At 45.0% G+C, this 21,615-nt stretch overlaps 1 protein-coding gene across 10 annotated transcripts in view; it reads right to left on the bottom strand.

Annotated features, from left to right (window-relative positions):
* PDE8B (phosphodiesterase 8B) overlaps nt 1-2,200 on the bottom strand; it is an 83,925-nt gene extending 81,725 nt beyond the window's left edge. For 9 of the 10 annotated variants that reach the window (XM_050912526.1, XM_050912532.1, XM_050912528.1 and 6 more), the window contains exon 1: nt 1,886-2,200. In XM_050912526.1, coding sequence (XP_050768483.1) covers nt 1,886-2,200 — 315 coding nt within the window. Of the gene's footprint in view, nt 1-1,872 lie in introns of all 10 variants that reach the window. The other variant, XM_050912525.1, reaches the window with a different exon arrangement.
* Between the last annotated feature and the right edge of the window lie 19,415 nt (nt 2,201-21,615).

Genomic DNA, 21,615 nt, shown 5'->3' with positions numbered 1-21,615 from the left:
TTGTCAGGTATCAAGTACTATTTTGCCTTTGTGATGGTTCTGTAATATTCCAACCTTGCTTTGGTCAGACAAATACTCAAGTATGATATTAACCTGTAGGAAATCGTGCCAGGAGTAGCAGCAAGAATGGAGGCTCTTACTCAGTTTAAAAATGATATAAAATATTTTACAGATCTTAATTCTTACAAGAATGGAAACATTTCTACTATATCATTGAGGCAGTTGTTAAATAAAAAACCCCCATCATTTCCCTTAGGTGCTTGGGACTCTCAAATTGTACAAACAACTGAAACTATCCAAAATAATATTACAGTGCCAATTGTGAAGTTCAAAAATGTCTGAAATACGTTCACTTTTAATAACCAGAAAGTTAACAAATATATTACATTATGTGCTCTTATAAACAAATAACAAATAATAAACAATTCATAAGAACAGAAAAGGGCATTACCACTTAAAAAAAAAAATCTTTTTTTCAAATCTCAACTTAAAGAATTGTGCAAGAATTTCTATTTTGCTCCCCTCTACATTAAAAAAAAAAAAAAAATCGTATTTTGTCCTTAGTATTCCACTCTGAAATGTAAAAAAAAATCCCCAAATCCAAGAAATATAACAATTTTTTTACTCCAGTCCTGCTCAGACTTTGTCCCTATCACTGATTATGCAGGTTCTGCTTCCGAATGAGTAAAACAGTCGACGTAACTGCAGACAATTCTGCAAGTTTCTCAGCATTTGAACAAACAACTGACTATGGGTTGTGGTGGTGGGTTTTTTTTCCCTCTGTGATCTCTCTCACTTATGTTTTCCTTAGATGATTTCTGGAATTTTTAAATTATAGAAGAAGATTATATAATATTTTAATTTCTTAACTATATTCTAACAAAATACCAGGATCTATTTAAGCCCATGGAATTACCTTGTGACATGATATCCTGCTTTATTAGTACAACAGAAAAGTAACCTAAGGTGCAGCTGGGCTCATGACACCATTTGTTTTGATAATAAGCTTTGGAATAGGGCAACAAAGCAAAATGTAATTCTTAGAAAACTTTCAGGGAAATGAATCATCTCTTTTAACTGCTAAACTTAAGTGCAGATGTTGCCGAGCAGGTTTCAGCGGTGCCTGTCTTAGCCAGTGAGAGGGGGACCCAAGCCTTCCAGATTTGGAGTGAGATGACCCTACAGACCCAGCCCCTGTCCGCCCCTCCCGGGAGTATCCCCTAGCCCTACGCCAGGGCAAGGTGTATTTGCCCGTGTGTGCAAATCATAGCGGTTCGGTTCCCAGCTGAACATCCGCGCCTAGCAGCAACAGTTCATTTTAACCAGATACGGGGGCAAGAAAAAGGGATGAAGAAAACCCAACAGCAAGTACGGGCTTTTTGCTGTTGAGAATTAAGCAGGGGGAGATTTTATCCCAGCATATTAACACCTCTCCCAGACGCCCACTCCCTGCCATCAGCCACAAAGCCCGAAACAAACCCCTTCCCCGCTAGCTGTAACTCCAGGAGCGATCTCAGCCCAGGGGCACCCCGGAGCCACCCCAGGGCTGCGGCGCAGGACGGAGGGAGCCCAAGGGGCCCGGCGGCCGGCGCTCGCCCCGGGGCGGGGTGTATGTGTGTGTGTGTGTGTGTGTGTGTGTGTGCGCTCCAGGCGAGGCGCCCCCCCCCGCAGCAGTGCCAGCCCGGCCCGGCCCGGCCGCCGCAGCTGCGGTGAGTCAGTGGGCACCAGGGCAACCGCTCCTCGCAGCTGCATCCCGCGTGCCGGAGCATCATCTCCCTCCCCGGCGGAGGCGAGGGACGCTCTGGCCCCCTCCTCCCTCTGCCGCGGCCGGCGGGGACCCATACCAGCCCCGCCGGGGACCCGCTCCGGAGCGGCCGCGGTTTACCTTGACGCTGGCGTTGCTGGTCTGGGTCTCCGCCTCGACGCCGCAGCAGCGGGGCGCCCTGGCCCGGGCGGAGGCGCCGGGCTCCCTGCGCTCCTTGCGGCGGGGGCCGGCGGAGGGCGGCGGCGGCGGCTGCCGGCTCTGGTAGGCGAGGACGGAGGGGATGGAGTCGGCCGCGTCTGTCTTGATGAAGAGGCCGTGCAGGGTGGCGGTGCCCTGCGAGATGGTGGTGGTCTGGTGGGGGGAATTGGACTCGTCCGAGTCCCGGCAGTAAATCACGCCGCTCTGCGAGACGTGGATGCTGGGGGCGCAGCCCATCCCTCCCTTCCCCACCCCGCACCGCCGGCGGGCCGGCCGGCTCCGCTCCCACCTGCCGCCCGCCCGGGCTGCGAGGCCGCCGCCCCTGCGCCGCGCACCCCGTGGCGGCACCGGCACCGGCACCACCCCCCGCCGGTGGCGCTGCCCCGGCCGCTCCCGCCCATGCGGCGCCTCCCCGGCACCCCCGCCCGCCTCCCGCGCCGCCTCCAGGGACCCCAGACCCGTTAAGCCCCTTCCCCTCCTCGGCAGCGTCTTACGAAGCGCCTGCGGCCACCGGGTCCTTCAGCCGGGGGGAGGAGGAGGAGAAGCATCATGGGTGGTGCAGCCCCCTCCCGACCCTGGCAGAGGGTCTGCTTTCAAGCCTTCCGTACGTACAACATGACACCCCTCCCCCCCCCCCCCCCCCCCCCCCCCAATCGTGCCAAATACTTTCTAAAAATTTTTCAAAGCAGTTAAAAATACTTATTTTGACAGTCAAAACGTGCCTACTTTTCTTAGCCATGGGTGAGCAAATCTCAATTGTTTGGGGGGACCTCAGGGAGGAGTTCAGAGCCACACAGCTCCACTGCAAGTTAGGAAAAAAGGCCAGGATTGTTCCACAATTTTTAATGCTGTTTTTCAATTAGGCCAATATTCAAAGACACAAACTGCTATTTTAGCCTACATGTCTGATAGCTGCCAATCCCTGTTTCCAGTCCCTGGGGAGATAATCAAGCAAAATGTTTGATTTACTCACCTTAGCTTTCCACAGTGAATAGTTTCATTGACTTCAGTGAAACTACCTACGAGGTGTGAAGCTAAACATGTGGTTTTTAAGTCTTTGCAAGATTTTAGTTTAAATCTCTCTGTTTTCAGTGGCACATTATAAATCCTTCAAGAATTGGTAATGTCATCCAAGCAGTATACTGCCTGCCTAATAAAGCATTTATCTGACACCCAGTTACCAATGAACACTTGTGTATACACCTTTTCTTCTCCTTGGAGTGTTACCTGATGTTTGATCACTGTTTCTCCACCTAGTTTTTAGTGAGTGATGTAAAAATACTAGAAACGTGAAGCGCAGTTGGTGCAAGGATTGTGATGCTGAATGACAAAGTGCTCTGAACATGTTATTTTGGCTCCTAATACCCCTGAAGCTCTGTCATGGATCAGAGACCAGTTGTCCTGGTTTCGGCTGGGATAGAGTTATTTTTCTTCTTAGTAGCTGGTACAGTGCTGTGTTTCGGATTTAGTTGAGAGAATAATGTTGATAACACACTGATGTTTTAGTTGTTGCTAAGTGGCGCTTATCTTAAGTTAAGGATTTTTCAGTTTCCCATGCTCTGCCAGCAAGCAGGTGTGCAAGAAGCTGGGAGGGAGCATAGCTGGGGCAGCTGACCCAAACTAGCCAAAGGGGTATTCCATACCATAGAACATCATCCTCAGTATATAAACAGGGGGAAGTTGCCTGGGAGGGGTGGGTTGCTGCTCGGGCATCGGTCAGCGGGTGGTGAGCAATTGCATTGTGCACCACTGGGTTTCCCCCCCCCATTCCTTTTCATTACTATTATTATTATTGTTAGTATTATATTTTACTTCAGTTATTAAACCGTTCTTATCTCAACCCACGAGTTTTACTTTCTTTCCCGATTCTCCTCCCCATCCCACTGGCAGCAGCGAGGGAGTGAGGGAGCAGCTGTGTGGTGCTTAGCTGCTGGCTGGAGTTAAACCACGGCACAGTTTATTCAGAAGTGATGGCTTCACAGCTAAAACGTCTCAGTTCAGAGAGACTGTTTGAGCCTTTAGCCTCTGTCTCTGCTGATCCAGTCCATGGGTCATTGTAATTCTGGCAATATGGACATTCACTTGTCCATCAAGAACTGGACTGAGATCACAAACCTATTTGACAAACCATGGTTTTCCAGTGTTGGCCCTAGTAATCAAATTTCTGTAGGTAATTTTTTTCCCCACTGGCTGTTAATGTTCACAAACTAAGTTGTGGCTCATATACTGCATATGCTGCATGTTCGCATGCTGCCACACTGCTCTGCTGGTGGCTGTCTTTGAGGAGCACCATGAAGACAGGCTCAGTGTGAGCGAAATGAAGCAGACTACACGTCATCACCCAACTATGCAGCCTTTCTTGCTGCTTAGGCTGCAGTTCTGGATGAGACCTTCCCGTCTCCCAGAGCATACTGCACTTAGTTGCAGATGAACGTGTCCTAAAACTACATTTAATAACAAAAAAGCAACCATTTGTATGTATTCCTTGCAATATTTTCAAGTCCCTCTTCATTTCTGTTAACAGTTGGGAAACTAAAGGTGGAGATTTGAGTTACCTGCCCTAGACCACACCTGAGATTTGCAGCAGAGCCAGGAGTTCATGAAGGCCACTCAGAACCCATACATTGGTGTAAATGACATTGCCCCAAAAGCCCTCTAAGAGTTGTTGGCTATCTAGTTTGAGACTTTGTTCATAAGAATTTACCCACCCCAGGTATCAACAGCATCTAGAATTTTAATAACTGATGTGAACATAAACCGTATTTTGACTTTGCAGACTGAGATTGGCAAAAATGTCATGTCACACCCTAAAACTGTGTTGCTAGCTAGTCACAGTCCATTTTTCTGAATCGCTATCAGTGATAAGTTATTTCATCAGTCAGTCAATACCTAGGTTTCCTTAACATCCCAGTTAAGTTTCTGTCCTATTCCTACTGAATTGTGTGACAACTTTGCTGTTGACTTCAGGCAGCATTGCAGGCACCTGCCCGTTCTCATACAGAATTTCCTTGCTTAGGTATAACATTTGAGTTGATGTCAGAGAATAAGTTGTAGTAATAAGAAGCCATAGCTCTGGAGAACCTTTGCTAAATGCAGCTCTCAAGTAGCTCTCCCTGTGCTGTGGGTTTTGCGGTCACGGGGAAGGATCACCACTGAAGAGGCTGAGCCTGCCTGTGCAAAGTGCCAGAGTACTTGAGAGGAGTGAAGGCTGCAGGATGAGGAACTACGTGGACTGCTGAAAAGCAACAGAGAAGTGGGGAGAATAACTTAATGCTTTGTCTGACAGCAGAATCACAGAATCATAGGATGGTTGAGGTTGGAAGGGTCATCTGGTCCAATCCCCCTGCTCAAGAAGGGCCAACTAGAGCCGGTTGCTCAGGATGGGCATGTCTGGATGGTTTTCGAATATCTCCAAGGATGGAGACTCCACCACCCCTCCGGGCAACCTATTCCAGTGCTCAGTAACCCTCACAGTTCCCTCCTGATGTTCAGAGGGAACCTCCCATGTTTCAGTTCGTGCCCATTGCCTCTGGACCTGTCACTGGGGGCCCCTGAAAAGAGCCTGGCTCCGTCCTCTTTGCACTCTCTCTTTAGGTATTTATATACATTGATGAGATCCCCCCCTGAGCCTTCTCCAGGCTGAACAGTTCCAGCTCTCTCAGCCTCTCCTCATATGTGCAATGCTCAGAAGGAACTTGCAGAGACGGAACAAGCAAGTGAGGATTAGCATGAGCAGAGGCTGGAGTGGGGCAGAGTGAGTGGGTGCAGAAGAGAAGGATGACTGCCTGCAGCTGAAATAGGAAGTGAAGAAATGCAACGTTAAAGATTCCTTTTCCTAACATCAGTACTTTTCCTGCATCTTGCCTGTGAGAAGACAACCATGGATTTACTGGACAGAGGGGAAGAGGGAATATTTAAAACACATGCATGCACACTTGCACCACCTCTTATGGCACAGTCAAGTCATCCTCCTGTCGTCATCTTGCTGCAGTCTGCCCTGACTGACGCCCACTAAAGTGGGAGGCTTTACTGTGAGCAGCATGTACTAATTCAACCAGGGACTTACAGAAGGGACAGTTCATGTACTGAGGCAGACTCTGCCCTCAGAAACACATATTTAGTATGGCCCCAGAATTAAGCCAGTGCATCTGACCACTGGAAGATATTTACATGCACCAGTTTTTCCACTACTGTAGAGCCTTCACTGGCTTTAGTTGCAACTGTATAAATCCTAACAAATTTTATGCTCACAGGAAACCAATTTCTTACACATGACTAATTTCAGCATGATGAATTTAAGCGTATGAGTGATTCTGGAAGCCGTCAGTGGGACCCTGAAGCATCTTGTCTTTTTTTCCAGTAAAAAACAGTGGATATACATTCTCTATGGTGTTTACACCTGCAAATCCCTCCACAATGAGGGAAAATATACTTCTCCAAACTTTATATCCCTTCCAAAGCCAGGCATAGGCTTCACTCTGACCTCAATACTAGGACTCTATGCTACGAGTAGATTGGTAAGTTTAAGTTGGCATTATTGGAAGTAACATCTGTAAATCCCAGTTCATTGCAGTAAGAATATACTACTTCAGAGGTCGCATTTTACAGAGATGTAAAAATCAGGTACTTGACAACCAGCTACTGAAGACAGCTACCTCTATTCATGGTTCATTTACTGTAAAACCAGTTTAAGAATGTATAAATAAGCCTGTACAAAAAGAAAATTTACTAGGCTCTTAGGAGGCTCTGCAGTTTCTCAGTCCTTTCATATTGGTCCAACAGATTTCTAAACTACAGTAAAAACTAACATGCTGCACACCCAGATTAGAGCAAAGTAAATACCTAAAAATTATTTAAATTATCCAGACTGCATGCTGTGTTTTTAACTTAAAATAGATACGAGGAAAATAATAATCATGGCAGCTAAAATACAACTTTTCTCTGTACACTTCTATTTTGTTAACCCCCCCCACTTCTATAGTAATTTGATAATCTATAATAGATTATCAAATGCTAACCTCGTGCTTTTACTCATCAACAATACAAGAAATGATGGCGTGGAAAACAGAAAGATATTAAATACAAGAGGTGAAGGTTATTTCTTTTGCCTGAGGAAGAGCAGCATGTATTTTTCAGTCCACAAATCTGATGACTCTCTCACCAATGTAATCAACAGTAACTGCACTGAAAGCAATGACCTTTCTCCAATTCAACCAAAAACCAAAATCAAGTCCTATTTTTTCTCCCTGCCCCAAACCCCTTTCATTTCAGAACTTTGAAAAATCATTTGTTGCAGCAAAACTGTGTTTTAATTTACCATGAGTTTGTTACACTGTGTTTGCATACTAAAGTCTGCGAGTGCTGTGAATAACAATCTCCCAATAGCAACACCCTACAATAAGATACCCTCAGGTAGGTATTGCTCAGACAGAATGGGTTTGCTGGGATTGCTTGCTAATCACTCCGTAAAACCTGACTTTGGCCTTCTTTTACAGTCAGATTTTGACTGGTTGGACAATGCCAGCTATCTCAGTTTTGCCCTGAAGTTCAAAAAATACTTTGCACTATGGATATTTTGCAAGTGGGGAAAATGAGTCATGAAGAAGCCTGTTTCCAAGCTCACTCAAGGGAGCAGAGCTGAAGAGAGAACTCAGTCTGTTTCCCTTTCCGCTAGCAGTCCGTGCCGCTGTAAATGCCACGAGGCGCAAATTGTGCTGAGAGTGCATGGAGGTGCAGGTGCCTTCCTCCACTCTCTACCTTGTCCACCCATTTATATGCGAGCAAGGAAGAGCTGAGGTTCCTGCCCTCCTCTGTCTGCAGCTATTTCTCTCTCCCCAGGGGCAGGAGAAGATGCAGTCCTGGGCTTTTGCTCCTCACTGCTGACAGGTGATGAGCTGCCCCAGGGATGCAGATTTCCTCCTGAGGACAGACACCTGCAGCCGTCTTCCCTAGCATGGGCCAACTTGGCACTGTCCTTTGTATCAGCATATTCTTGAGAGACTCAGCAACCCTTTACTACACTGCTTTGAAGCAGAAGAGTAATGTAAAGAAATACATAGCAACTACAGGCTTCAGCCACCAGCAGTAGCGTTACGTGTTAGCATGATTCGCCTTGAGGAGCTCAACTTTTGGCAGGACAGTGGCCAGATACTTCCAGTTAGCAGCAAATTTTCTAGGACAACAGTGATCACATCACATTTAAAAGGCTCAGACTTCTGCTCTCCACCAAACCCTTTGGTTTGCCTTTGAGTAGGATGGAACCAAGTACTTCACAGCACTCAAAGTTAAGAAAAGTGACTGCTCTTCTCCTACCGGCACTGCAAAGTCCCTCAGCAAGACTTCAGTGGTCATCTTCTCACAAGAAGCTTGTTCTTTGCTCGCTATTACTTTAATAACACAACTCTTCTCCCTTGGTTTACCGTTCTGCGGGAATATTTGAATACCTGCGCGGCAAATCCCTCTTGGGTGCTCACTGCATTCACAGGAAGCCTTCCGCCTTGCACACCAGGCACCGCTGAACACAGCACCCGGCGAGCTGAGCCGTGTTGAGCGGGGTCAGGCAGACGCTTTGGCAGCACCGGCGGTCGGACACATCTCCACCAGCCGCCGGAGTTCCGCACGGAGCGGGAGATCACCCGGAGAGCGTCAGCACCCGACGCCGCTGTGCCCCGGCTCTAGGCGCCCCGGAGCAGGGGGGAGGGAGCTCCTCGGGATCGCCCCGCTGCCCCCCCGCCCCCGACCCGCCCGGCCTCCCCTTACCTTCCTCCCCGGCCCGTTCATCCTCCGAGGAGCGGAAGGGAGCGGGACCGGCGCTCCGTCGCGGCTGCCCAGGTGAGCGGGGCGGGCCCCGCCGCCGCCGCCGGCGCCTCCCCCGGGGCCGGCCCGCCCCCCCCCGGAGCTCCCCCGCCACCCCCCGCCCGGCCCCGCTGGGCTGGAAGCGCTCCAGGAGAGTGATTTTCCCCTCCGGGGCTCCGCTGCGGAAGGAGGGCGAACCGGCTTCGCCGAGTTGTCCCGGCCCCCCGGCCTGTGCCCCGCCCGGATCATTTTCTGCCCTGATCGGGGACATTTAGTAATGGGGAAAACCGCTCGGGGGAAGTAAGGTGAACCAAGTGCTCTGAGCCTGGCTTGGCTCAGTATGCTAATAGTTACACAGCCTTTGGAAAAAGGCAAACCCTTACATCCCCTGGAGAGAGTGGTAAATCCACCCACGGAGCAGATAGCTCGTTGCTGGTGCTTTTCAGGATCCTCGAGTAAAATCCAGCCTCACAGTTGAGCAGAGAGGTGACAAACTGCCTGGGGTTGAGAGCGGGCAGCATGACCCTGATCTGGAGCAAATCTCAACTGCCAGAGGTGGGACCAGAGACATATTTTAAACAGCCTATTTTAATCTTTGAGATATTCTAGTTTGCAGCAAGTACCAGGTAAGTGGAATGCGTCATCCTGGGAATGACATCTTTGGGCTTGACTGGACTTGACTCTCTCACTTTGTTGCTCTCTGCTTCATGCTTTAAGAACAGCTTTTTGCTGTTTTTCCTTTTGGAGTATTGCTATTTCTTGGGAGTTCATTAATATTGTCGATACTGTCATTGCTCTGTAGTGGTACGCAAGGCCTCAATGAGGGAGCTGTACAAGATACTCAGCAAACACAATAAAAAACAATCCCTACCCAAAAAAGTCAAAGGCTTCCACACAAGACAGTGGAGAGCACATGAATGTCACAAAAGTAGAGCAACATTAAAGATGACTGAGAGCTGTGGGACAAGTAGTGGTCAAGTCACAGCAGCTGCCTAGCCAAAAACCCACAAGACCGCAGGCCACAACACAAAATAAACCCAAAGCACTGAACCTGTGCAGAAAATCAGTTCTAGAGAGGAGAAGCAGCACCAGCATGGGTCAGCAAGTTGCATCAGATTGAGGCTAGGGACTGTGAAGAGCTGCCCTACTTCTAGGGGAGAAGACACACAGTCAGCAAACACAATCCTCCTTGAGCTCTCCAGAAGCCCTAGACAGCACACATATTGAAACGTCATCAGCAGCAGGTTAGAACATCCCCCCTTTTGTGGCCATACATCTGCAAGAGCTGTTGTCTGGGAGCTCATGTCCTTGGCACTCTCTCAAAGGTCCTAGTCCTGCATGGATGAGGTGGACAGGAGGTTTGCTACAGCCTCAGCTGCATAGAGCCATGTTCTTGGATACCTGGCACTGCAGCCCTGGTATGGTCTCAGAGGTATAATGTTTCCTCTTCAGCACCTCTGCACAAGTGCCAGGTGTCAACCAGCCAACTGCAAACATCAGAGTTAGCTTTGCCCAGTTATTTCAGAGGATTGTCAGACGAGCCAGCATCACAGCCTGCCCTGGGACCCTGCTTTCCCCAGGCGGACAAATTAGGGACTAATCAAAGCATGCCTTTTACTCCGGCCATTCTGTGCACCCAGGCTGCCTTCCCAACAAAGACCCAGGAGAAGGAGGAAGGACCTCACCCAGACACAGTATCACGATCAGAGCAAGGTGCTCATCTGGACACAAGGGCTCAGAAATGCCCACAAACCCACTAGGTTTTGGATACAGCCACGTAGACCTTTTGCAGTTCCCGCACAGGCCTTTCCCTGCATTTCTCCTCGCACCTGACGTGGCTTTTGAAGACTCACTAGAGGAATGCTGAGACCAGCCAGAGCATCAATTCTTTGCAAGCACTGAGAAGCTGACACGGGAAATGCAGAAGGCTCAGACCGATCGCTAACAACCACACTCAGTATGTGGCAGACAAACGGCATGTTGCGTGCACTCTGAGAGGAGGATGCCATCCTGCAGCAACTACACTGTCAGCAAGGCTTTCTCTGAGCAAAGAGCACAGGCACAGGTCCACTCACTTTTTACTCACCTGTGACTTGGGACCGGGCTGCTGACACTAACTACAGCTCTTTAGAAGATAAAAAGTTACTCAGTCTTTGTTTCTGGGGAAACAGCCCAAATGTAGGGGATTATTCTGCCTACTTTGCTTTTAGATGTAGAAGTGAAATAAAAAGTAAATTGTCTGCTTTTTTTAGTATATTTTTCATGCATGTAGATTTTAGCATGCACTAAGGACACCACTTCAGGCTCGGTATACTACTCCCACTGAACTTAATGGGAATGTGGCTCTTTGTATTTTAGTAGGGATGGAATTGGGACCTTCATTCGAACTTTATGGCTTTTTAATTCCTTTTTTTATTAATCTATTTCATCATTCTTAATTTGCTTCTGCTGTGTTCTGAGAACATTGTAAGCACACTCCAGCGTCCTGAATAACATCTTTAAATTCAGGTATGCAAACATTGTGCCTCCTAGTGGGTAACGTTTACGACTTCAACTCTCCTTCAGGTTGCATTTTCATGCTAATTTCTTGCGACTTTCTTCTGTTAGTATCAAGGAGGTGATTTTCAACATTTTTATCACTCTGCAAGTTCTTCGTTTCTTTCCTATGCTGTTCACTTTGCTCTTTCTTGCACACAGCCAGTTAGGTTCTGAACATTTGGCCTTTGCAATTTTCTTTGCTGTGCATAAATCTGCCATTAAAATTCCTCTCATCCACAAACCTGCTTGTGACGAGCCTGCTCCTGAGATGTTACTGCAATCATATAAATACTAAGAAAGTGGGTATTTGCGTATCCCCCTGAGTGGACTTCCCTGAGTATATCATCTGTGTCTGAATTGTACCGTGACAGCAATAGAGTTTATGTCTCTTATGCAAGCGAAATGCCCATTCCATAGATTCTGGGACTTTTGAAAGAGGCATCCAAGACACGTCACAGATAAGACCCAGGATACTGCTTTTGTTGGGTGAATTCCTCAGTCTATGGAAGCGAACGACAAACTCCAGCAGCCGACCAGTAGGTCTAGGTACAGCAAGGTCCATAATTCATTTCTGTTTCCTTAGATGGCTGCAGTCTGGCTGTAGCTTCAGTGCAAAGCATCCACATGTAGTTTATGAAGAGACAAGCTCTAGGTCTGGCTGGTGGCCAGGCTGAGGTGTGCTTGTCCAGACACTCCTTCCTGCCCCAACTGCAAGGACCAGAGCTTGGTCCTCCTAGGCTCAGGCAGACTCCAGAGCTCAGATTAAGTTTGCACTTGACCAGTTGTTTGGCATTAGCAGAGCACACAACAAAACATTCCTCATCTTGCAGGCAGACCCAGTCCCATGAATGGCATCCTCACTCATTTCTCTGCCATCCGAATTTCCTCCTCTGATCTCACGGTAGGCAGGAGTAGGACGTCTTTACCTCTTAGACAAGAAGTTTTTTTCTTTTTCATTTATATTAGGTCAGCATTGAAAATGCTGCTAGATCTCAATAGGTAAGAAATCTTCTAAAATTAGCTGTGCTTAAAATGAACAAACAATTTTTATCTCTGAACATACATAACCTACATATAGGTTAGAATATTACTCCTGAAAAGGCCATGATTTGCCAGACTGCAAGCCGAATTGGAGCACAGAACACGGTTTCATTATTTTTTTAATCCAGTCCTTATACACTAGCTTGGGTTTAATCTCTCCTCAGGTTTTCAGGTCATCACAAGGACAAACAGAAAAAAAATCATTAAAGGTTGACGTTAGAAGCTGAGGCAAATAGATATCTAGCAATACTCTCTGGCAGAGCACAGCTGGGTGAATAGGACACTGCCTGATGGAGATTTGTCATGTGATGTGTACTCAAAAAAGCATTGCTTTTGTCACTGGCTAAGAAAGAACCATTCTTCAGAGAGGAAGTGTCATTCAATAATAGTAATAATAATAATAATGATAATAAATAATAACAACAATAGTAATAGATTTGCATTCCTGAACAATTCACTGCCATTTTACATAAAATATAAAGCTGATAAAGCTGTGGGCTTTATGCTGCATTTTAGGTGCCTGGTTCTTGGATACACATTGTACTTCCAAGCTCTTCCCCTGCTTGATGCTGTCTCAAAAGCCTTCAGGGGAAATGAAGGGCTAATTCTGTCCCACAGTGCCACACATCCCCATGGACTTTTTGACCAAAAAAAAAAAAAAAAGCACGAAAGAGTTGAGTCACTCCCAGTCCCACTTCTTGAGCCTGGCCTGCAGAAACAAGGGGATGGCATGAAATGGTCACTGGTCGCTTGAGAGTGACAGGTCTCAGTTCAAAGAGTTTCCAGCAGGCTTCAGATAGTTCTGATAGCCTTTGACTTTGCTGGGACTGCTAGCATGAATAAAAGACTGCAGGATCCTTCATTAATCCTGTTGTTATCTATCGGCTTCAGAGTGTATCAATTATTTAATTTGCCCTGGTTAATCTTTTAGAGTGTAATCTTTGTATGCAGTCAATGCCATAATACTTTAAGTACTTATCAGCTGATGCTATAAATTGCATCAGTTGATGTGTACAGTAGCTTCTTGTCTTGCCTTGGAGTGGTTCATTTCATTGGTAGACAATCAATTTATTGTTAAATGTGTCCTCAATTGATAGTCTGATTGGACTCTTTTATGTTCTTATGAAGTAAATAAAAGTAATGAACTATAAAAATAGTACAAAAATAGCACAGGAAAATTTGTAAACTACAAGCCAGAAAGCCACAAACATCACACAAAGCAAACACTCATGAGGGATATCACTTCTCTCTAGACCTAATGCAAATCAGAAGAGAACACTACACCATGCTGTGAAGAAGAACTAAAGAAACTGAAACACTCAACTGAAGGAGCCAGTCTAGCAGAATTAAACAGAACTAAGCCATTTGTATCTAGAACATGGAACACACACCTCACCACGTATTTCAGACGAGATTTTCTTTCCCTCGAGTATATTTAGGACACCTAAGGGCAGGTCCTTTTGTCAGTGAAGTTCACATGAAGACATTGTCTTGTTCTCTCGTCATTAGGCAACACAAGGCTTTGGTGGATCATATGGTCCTCTCCCGACTCTGGAATAAACTGTGCCACTAATAAGATCAGATGAAGGAGGCATTCTTTAATTGGAAAACAGTTTTAAGGAACCCAGTAATTCCTGACTTCTGCTGCTGTGTCTTCAAAAAATAAGGCACTGCAGAGCAAACTCATATTAAAAGCAGTGTGAAATAAAAATCTTCTCTAGATCAAGCAAAGTTCTCTACCCTTTTTACTGTCTCCCTCAAACAAATGCTAACTAATAGCATTGGGGATTTGCTGTTGAGTATTCATTGACATAAATTTTGCTATAAAATAGCATTAGGAGTATTCATCTTAGCCATCGCAGAGAAATTCCTCTTCTACTCATTTTGGCAGGCTGTATACTTACTGAAGAAATCTTCCCCCCGGAAAGACATGAGCATGGCTTTCAAGAGCTACAATACTTGGCAGAATGCTGTTACTTGGCCAGGGCACAAAAGAAGGCAGCAACATGAATCATTTTGTGCCTGTAAACTCTCAGGGTAACGCTTCAAACACACAAACACGAATTCCACTATTTTAGAGCACTCCACAGCAGGACTATGTTGTAAGCAATCCTTTGTCAAAGATGATGATTACATCACAGACTGCGTACTTGTGTGACACCCGTGCATGGATGGACAGGCACAGGGCTCATGCCAAGGCAGCTATGATGAACACAAACTTCACACGAGTCATTAACATTTGTAAAACTCATTGGGGTTATGCGACAAAAGACAATATGCCTGTGCAAAACACATGTTAATACAATGTTTACAAATGAATGCTTCTGCACCTGCTAGAATAGAAATATTTTAACAATAGGTGCATTTGAAACCTCTCCAATGTTATAGCTCTGAGAAACACTACGCTGCTCATCGTATAGAAATAATCTGATTTTTTCCATCTCTGCAATAATGCAATGAACCTGCACAAACATAATCACTTCTGAACAACTAAGGAGACAGATGCAGCAGAAGAATCCTTTTCTTTGCATGCCACAGTGTCTAACCCAGAGCTATTGCATCAAAATATTGGTATTCTGCAAGTCATGGCTATCTACAAACAGTCTCAGCTTAGAAAGTTCGACTCTCTTCTTGGCCCTTTTGCTTTCTATTACACACATGGATGAATTAGTGTAAGCACATACATGAAAGAGTAACGTTACATTACCCTAGGAATGACTAGAGTGATTTAATTTTAGAAAACTTTGTAGTGAAGATCCGCTAGATCCAGCGGTTGACAGAAAAAAATCACTGAACCGTTCTACTTCGTGTCACAATAAAATTGTATATCCTTTATTATAATACCTATGCTTGTCTCATGGTGTCTACAAAGTTAGCTGTAGTTATGGAAGGCTTGGAGAAAAACAATTTCCAGAGCAGGAATATAAAAGCAGCAACACTTTAAAAAAAAAAAAAATCATAATAAAACATACCAGTTTGTGAAGTGATATGGTGGCAGAACCACGCATTTTTCTCTAAGCTGCACAGTACTGTCTGAGGCACAACAGCTGCGATCTGCTCATTTCCACAAGCAATGAAGATGACTCGTGTTGCTGTCCAAGAAGCATCCCAGAGCCTTCACTACAGCTCAGTCTCTCTTCCCAGCTGTGGCAGCAGGGGTGTTAAAATTATATCTGCACAAAGGGCAGAGTAGTCTTTCACACAGGTCAAAGAGAGTATAAAAGGCTGTGGTGGGTTCAAGGCACAATGCTGGAAGTGCAGCAACAAAGAGGCGCAGTCCCCCCATGCACAGCACCTTGGTCCCTCCGTCCTGAAGGCAGCCTGAAATTCATAAACCTAGGGGGTGCGGATCAGTGAACGGCTGCATACCAACAGTTTTACTCACGAAGTGGCAATGTGATATCCGCCAAGCCAAGGGCTCCCACTCTGGTTGCTGCCTGCAGCTCACCCAGCCCGCAGGCTCCACAGGGGTGTGGTTGAATTGCTGGAGTGGTGGTAACCCGTTCCTACTTACCTTGCTTCCTTCTTTGCCATTGTGCTGGGTTGCTGTATGTACTCTGCATGGCTGTGTAGTAGAGCTATATATCTGCTTCCTTCTTGGGAAGAGAGCAGAGCACTCTGGGCTCTATCGGCTGCCGTGGTTACAGCAGTTGCATGTCCTCCTTTAGGAGCGGCAGACTGACCAATCTGCTCACAGGCCACTTGGGTTGGAAAGCTTATATGCTAGTCATACCGCACAGACTGGGAGATCTCCAAAGCAAAGCACTCCTGACAAAAGTCACAAAGACAAAGCCGCTACTCAGTTGAGTGAAGGCTTCCCATGTAAAGACAAAGGGCACGAAAGCTACGACTCCTCCCCAACTATTGTCTGGTAACAGAATGAGCGCACAAAACAGCAGGTCAGAGGGCAGTCCTACCGACTTCTGGAAAACACCTTCTAGAAAATGTAGTGAACTCCAAATGTGAAAAAACAGGCTTTTTCATGCTCCATTGTAATCTAGAGTGTAAGACCATTTGCAACAATATACAGCTATTTGCAAATTGTTTGCTCACCCAGACCATTTTCACCCACAAGTCAGGTAGGTAAAATATTCTTTATTTGCAGTCAGAAATCACTGTGTGCAATGTTTCCAGGCTCATATCAATAAACCAAGTTCAAATCCATTTTAAAATCTGACCTTTAAAATGACATAATGGGTTTCTCATTGCATTGTGTGAAAGTGATTATTTTTCCTTAGTGGGTAATTTCAGGTAATAACGAATACCGCAACTTCAGCTAAAGAAGGAAACAAACTCCAGGAAAAAATCACACTGCCTTAGACTTATGACAGTACTAGTTAATTTTCATTAAAGAAGAGATTTGCTTTTGCGGAGACTATCCTGCCTCAGTTTCCCTTCAAACTTTCAAATTAATCCCATTACTTCTCCCTCCTTTGTATCTTTTTCCTCTTCTCTCTTTAAACAGTGTCTCTCTTACAGTTTTTGCCCTTTTCCCCCACCTGCCTACAGTGATACATCTTGGCTTTCCATTCCAAAAACTTCTCTTCCTCAGCAAAAATTGGTTTTCAAACTACTGCCTTCTCTCACCATCCTTCTCTCACTCCAAGATTGTGGACTATGCTGTTTGCTTTGTCTACTTAATTTTCCTGTAATTAAATGGTGACCCCCTAAATCAGGTCTCTGGCTTATGCTTTCTCTCTATTCCATCAAATTGTTCTTTTAAAGGCTGATGATGTTCTCCATCTATCTGAGTTCCCCATACTGCTGGAAGAGTAAAGAGTGACAGTGACTGTTCACTCACAGGGCAATTGGGATTGCTCGGTTGCCTGAGCACAACCAGAAGTATGATTCTACATACAGGAAAGATCAATTGGAAACAAGGAATGATCAAATACAACCAAGGGAGCAAAACTATCCCAAAGCAGTTCTGCCTCTTCCTATGACCATCATCGCATGCTCATCCTATCTCATGTCCAAGAGTAGCAGGATGATCAAACTGAAATTAATCTAACAGCATTCATATGATACTCCTGTCAATGGCGAGAAGATCATCATCTACAGCTACCACTGCTCTTTTACTCACATGGCTCTGAAATGAGGCTGATAGGAAATGCTGAAGGCAGACTGATTGCCTTCTCATTATCCTTTGTACAAGGAGGAGTTTAGCATCAGCTAGTAGTTAATAAGACCACCATTATACAGATATGTTTGCTTCAGCAGAAGGTCAACAAAACCTCCCTGAAGAAATGTGATACCCTGTTCTACAGAGAGGCAATGGAGAAAAGGATCAGAGGTACAATCTGGCATCAAAGGGAGTCACTTCACTGCAACTCTAAGAAAACTCCTTGTCTTTGTCCTTGAAAGATTACATTCTTGCCCCAAGTAAGTAAAAACTCTGGCTTGCTCCGGAGCAATTTCATCCACAACATGCCTGCAGAGCTGTACACAGCAAAGGCACTCAGTTCTGTATCCACAGGGTGGTCAGGCGCTTTTCCTGACCTCTTTCTTTACAGAGACTTTACCTCCTTTTTCCCACCCATCTCTGAATGTTGCGAATAGCCTACAGTCACACATGCTTTCCTTCTTGTCCATCTTGTGCTCTTTTTCCTTCCAACCATTCATTCCAGAAATCCCCTAAAAGGTGGGCTTGTTTTTTTTCAGCTATAATCTCTCAAACCTACCTTTAATTAAATAATTGTTTTTTACAATGTCTTGACCTATCTTGTAGACTGGAGCAGAAATGGAAAAATGTAACATTGTTTGGGTTTTGTTGGCACTGTGTAGGTATGTGGTGTTCCACAGATTACTTAATTACTGCTAAAGCCTAGTTCAGCTACGAGGCTGGTTGCTACCTATTCAGCTCTCCTGATTATGGAAAATTTCCTCTCCTTGTCCCTGGAGAGTGTATCAACAGTCTACGTGCAAGGTTTTTAGAGTCACCACAGAGGCACCCACCTGGTGGAGGTTTTTTAACATGGGATGGTGATATTGCATAGCACAGTGAAATGTACTTACTGGAAGAGCTGCAACACTCATCATGCATGAGCCTTATGCAAGTGCTTTGTATTTGCTTAGGCTTTTTAGTATGGGTGACAAAGTGAGTAATTTTTAGGATGTGGAATGTCTCCTTGCATGGGAAATCAAAGTTGGTAAGTCCAGAGAAGGCAAATATGCTTTAGTTTTGGGAGGGGATAGAGGAGGGAGTGAGCCAAGTACTACAGGTTTGCTTACCCTGAAATGGTCCTGGACTCCCGGATTCTACCACATCTATTTTAATCACTTGGAAGCTGTTGTTTAATGCCGGTTTCACGTTTGCAGTGTGGTAAGTCATGTTTGGCCATGATGTGAGGAGCGACGCAGTGAGACTATTTGTGCTGTGCTGACGAATGCGATTAAAATAGCATCAAGATGATGAACTACTAACTCATTCAGCAAGAGTCTCTCAGCTTGCAGAAAGAGACAGAGGGAAAACAAAAAAGCAAACAAACAAACCAGCCAGAGCAAGTAGGAAGATGACTATTAAAGCCACCACTAGCTGCATAAAAGCCCAAAATCCCAGAAATGATGCTTTATAAATTCCCAGTAATACTGCTATCTGAGCACCCTCTAGTGGTACACGGTTGAGAATAAACAGCTCCAGAGATGAAAATGTGATCCCACAGGGAAAACATAATCAGAAGATGTAGTGTCTCGTTGACTTTATTCAGACAATTAATCACTGTATGTATGTTTCCGTTTGGAAGACAGGAAAGTAACTCAACTTTCAAAACCAATTTAGTTATTTATCTCCTGGCATTGTGTTCCCAGCATTTCCTTAATTTTCATGTCATCCAACTGGTTAAAGGCTTCTGTTCATTTAAAAATATTCTATCAATTTGTTTTAAACTCATTTTCTTTGGAATGGGAGATTAGAGTCAAATGAAAAATAATAAGCCAGTATAACAATACAGAGGAAAGATATGGAGGGAACAGAAGTTAATCCAACCGATTTCCAATCCCTGTGGCACCAAGGTATATTTTAACTTAACTGCAGATACATACTGAACTTCCTTGGTTTGAAGACAAGGCTATTCACTATTTGGCACTTGTATTCAACCTGGAAAAGGAGTGGAAACTGGTCGAATCATGCAGTGATCGCACATCACAGCTTTATAGTTCAATATTTTTCAGGAAAATTTTAAAGTTTATATATGCACAGGATATGCTTCATATTTGCTCTTTTCCACAGTTCTTTTGACTTACGGTCTGTTATCAGTTGGGTTCAACATACAAGAAATGTGTGCAACTACGACCATGGTGCTACAATTATGAATTATTTTTACTGTAAAAAAAAAAATTCATTCAGGATAGCATAAGATCTCTCATTTCCTATGGAAACCTCCTATACTTACATTTCTAGATCTACCAGACATTACTCCTGGAGGCTTTGCCATAGTGGAGGCACTTGTCATCAGGAAGAGTCGAACTGCTGGTGTCGGACTAGACTTCAGCTCTTATGTTCTCCTACCTCAGGGACTGTGGGCGACCTCCTCCATGGCAGCACTAGCCTATGCAAAGAGAACAGCTTCAAGGAAGGCAGATATCTGCCGCTATGGGGAGACTTAACACTTTGGAGCATCAAATCAATCCTACAGCAGGGCCCAGGCTCCTTGAAGAAAGACAGGCCAATAGATAAGGGTCCCTCAAGCTGAGCTATCTATCTGTGGTACCTGTCTTCCCAAGTGACTGGATTTGGACAGCAATAACAAAAAATGGTGCCTTCAGAAGGGGAAAGGCAGCTCTGTGAGACTGCGTCCCCAAGGGCTCCTGGCCTGTGTGAGGACATGTGAATGGACACACATCTCTATTAAATCACATAGCTGAAGACATCTTTACCCTCAACAGGCCCTGTCCTCAGTGCTGGGACTCTTGCCTCCATCCCCTCCTTTTTTTCTCCATGGGGAGTGTGGAAAACACACTCCACCTCTACCATACCTTACCTAACTGAGCTTCCTACACCAGGGAAAAAATTGTTGATGAGTATATTGCTGTTGATTCCTATGGAAAATAATAGTGTTCTTAGGGTTATGGCTTGAGAAGAGAAAATGGAAAAGATCTTATGTCCTGGATGAAAGGCATGGAGAACAATTGCTCTCCTAAGTAATGAAAAAATCAAGGGTAAAATATCACTCCAAAACTGTCTTCAACCTGGAAGGTGGAGATCTAAATTCTGGAATATTTCAGACGGTTCACAAAGTCTTGTGACCTGACTATTGCTCAGAGTCCTGAATACAGGCATGATCCACTAAAAATGCATATTCCATCTTAACCAGTCATCTACTGAGGGAAAAATCAAAGTGAGGACACCACCAAATATGTCCTGTTTCCAATTATCTCTTACTTTTTCATCTTCTCCTTACATACATGAGAGAAATAATTTCTACCTTGATCATAAGATACGCAGCCAGAGGGGTCATTTAAAATCTTTGGTGGAGCATGTATTTGAGAAATACAAGCGGGAAAAAAAAAATCTTCGTTACAGTTAATTACAGTTAAAAGGGATTTGGAAGAGAAACTACTCATATTTTAAAGGCAGCCATGAAAAAAATGTAATGAGAGTCAGACCCTGATCCACACTTACCCCAGTTTGCATTGGTGTAACCCTGCTGCCTTCAGAAGATTTTCTCTCCCTTTATATTCCTCCAAGTGAGATGAGAATCAGGCCCTCAGCCTACCTGCCCACCCTTGCCATGATAATGATGATAACGATAATGAAAAAATTAATGGACCTGGAGTCAGTATTAAAAATTGCTTGTACCTAATACTAATTTTCCTCATGGCTGTGAAGCCCTCTTTTTGAAGAGAAGGAAAACAGAACAGTTACCAGCTGTTCACATAATGACGAACACTAATAAGGGAAGACATGCATGTTAATGAGCTGGGGGAGGGGAATCAGAGGGGGCACTCATCAGCGTGCAGCTGTAAGTGCAAATTCTTCCTCTGAGTATTTTGGAATTCTGATGGCATGTCACGCTGGCAAACAGGCTTGAGACTGAAATCAGTCCCAGATAAGGAAAACAGTACTTCCAGAGCCTGCTTCCACCCCTGGCCAGGTGAAGATCAGCCTGTCCTTCACCATGCTGTCAACAGTATTAGGACAGGTATTTTCACCACATGTGACATCTTCTAAAAAATTATTATTGCAGTCACAAATGAACAGTCAAACTGAGATGACCTCATGGGTCCAGCAGAAAATAACAAGTGAAGAAAGAAAGAGACGTGTGGATCAGAGCTGGGGG

This window comes from Gymnogyps californianus, chromosome Z (genome assembly GCF_018139145.2).
Source record: "Gymnogyps californianus isolate 813 chromosome Z, ASM1813914v2, whole genome shotgun sequence".
In the NCBI taxonomy this organism is placed as follows: domain Eukaryota; kingdom Metazoa; phylum Chordata; class Aves; order Accipitriformes; family Cathartidae; genus Gymnogyps; species Gymnogyps californianus.
Note: the sequence above shows the minus strand (reverse complement) of the source record. Positions and strands in the feature narration are given on the sequence as shown.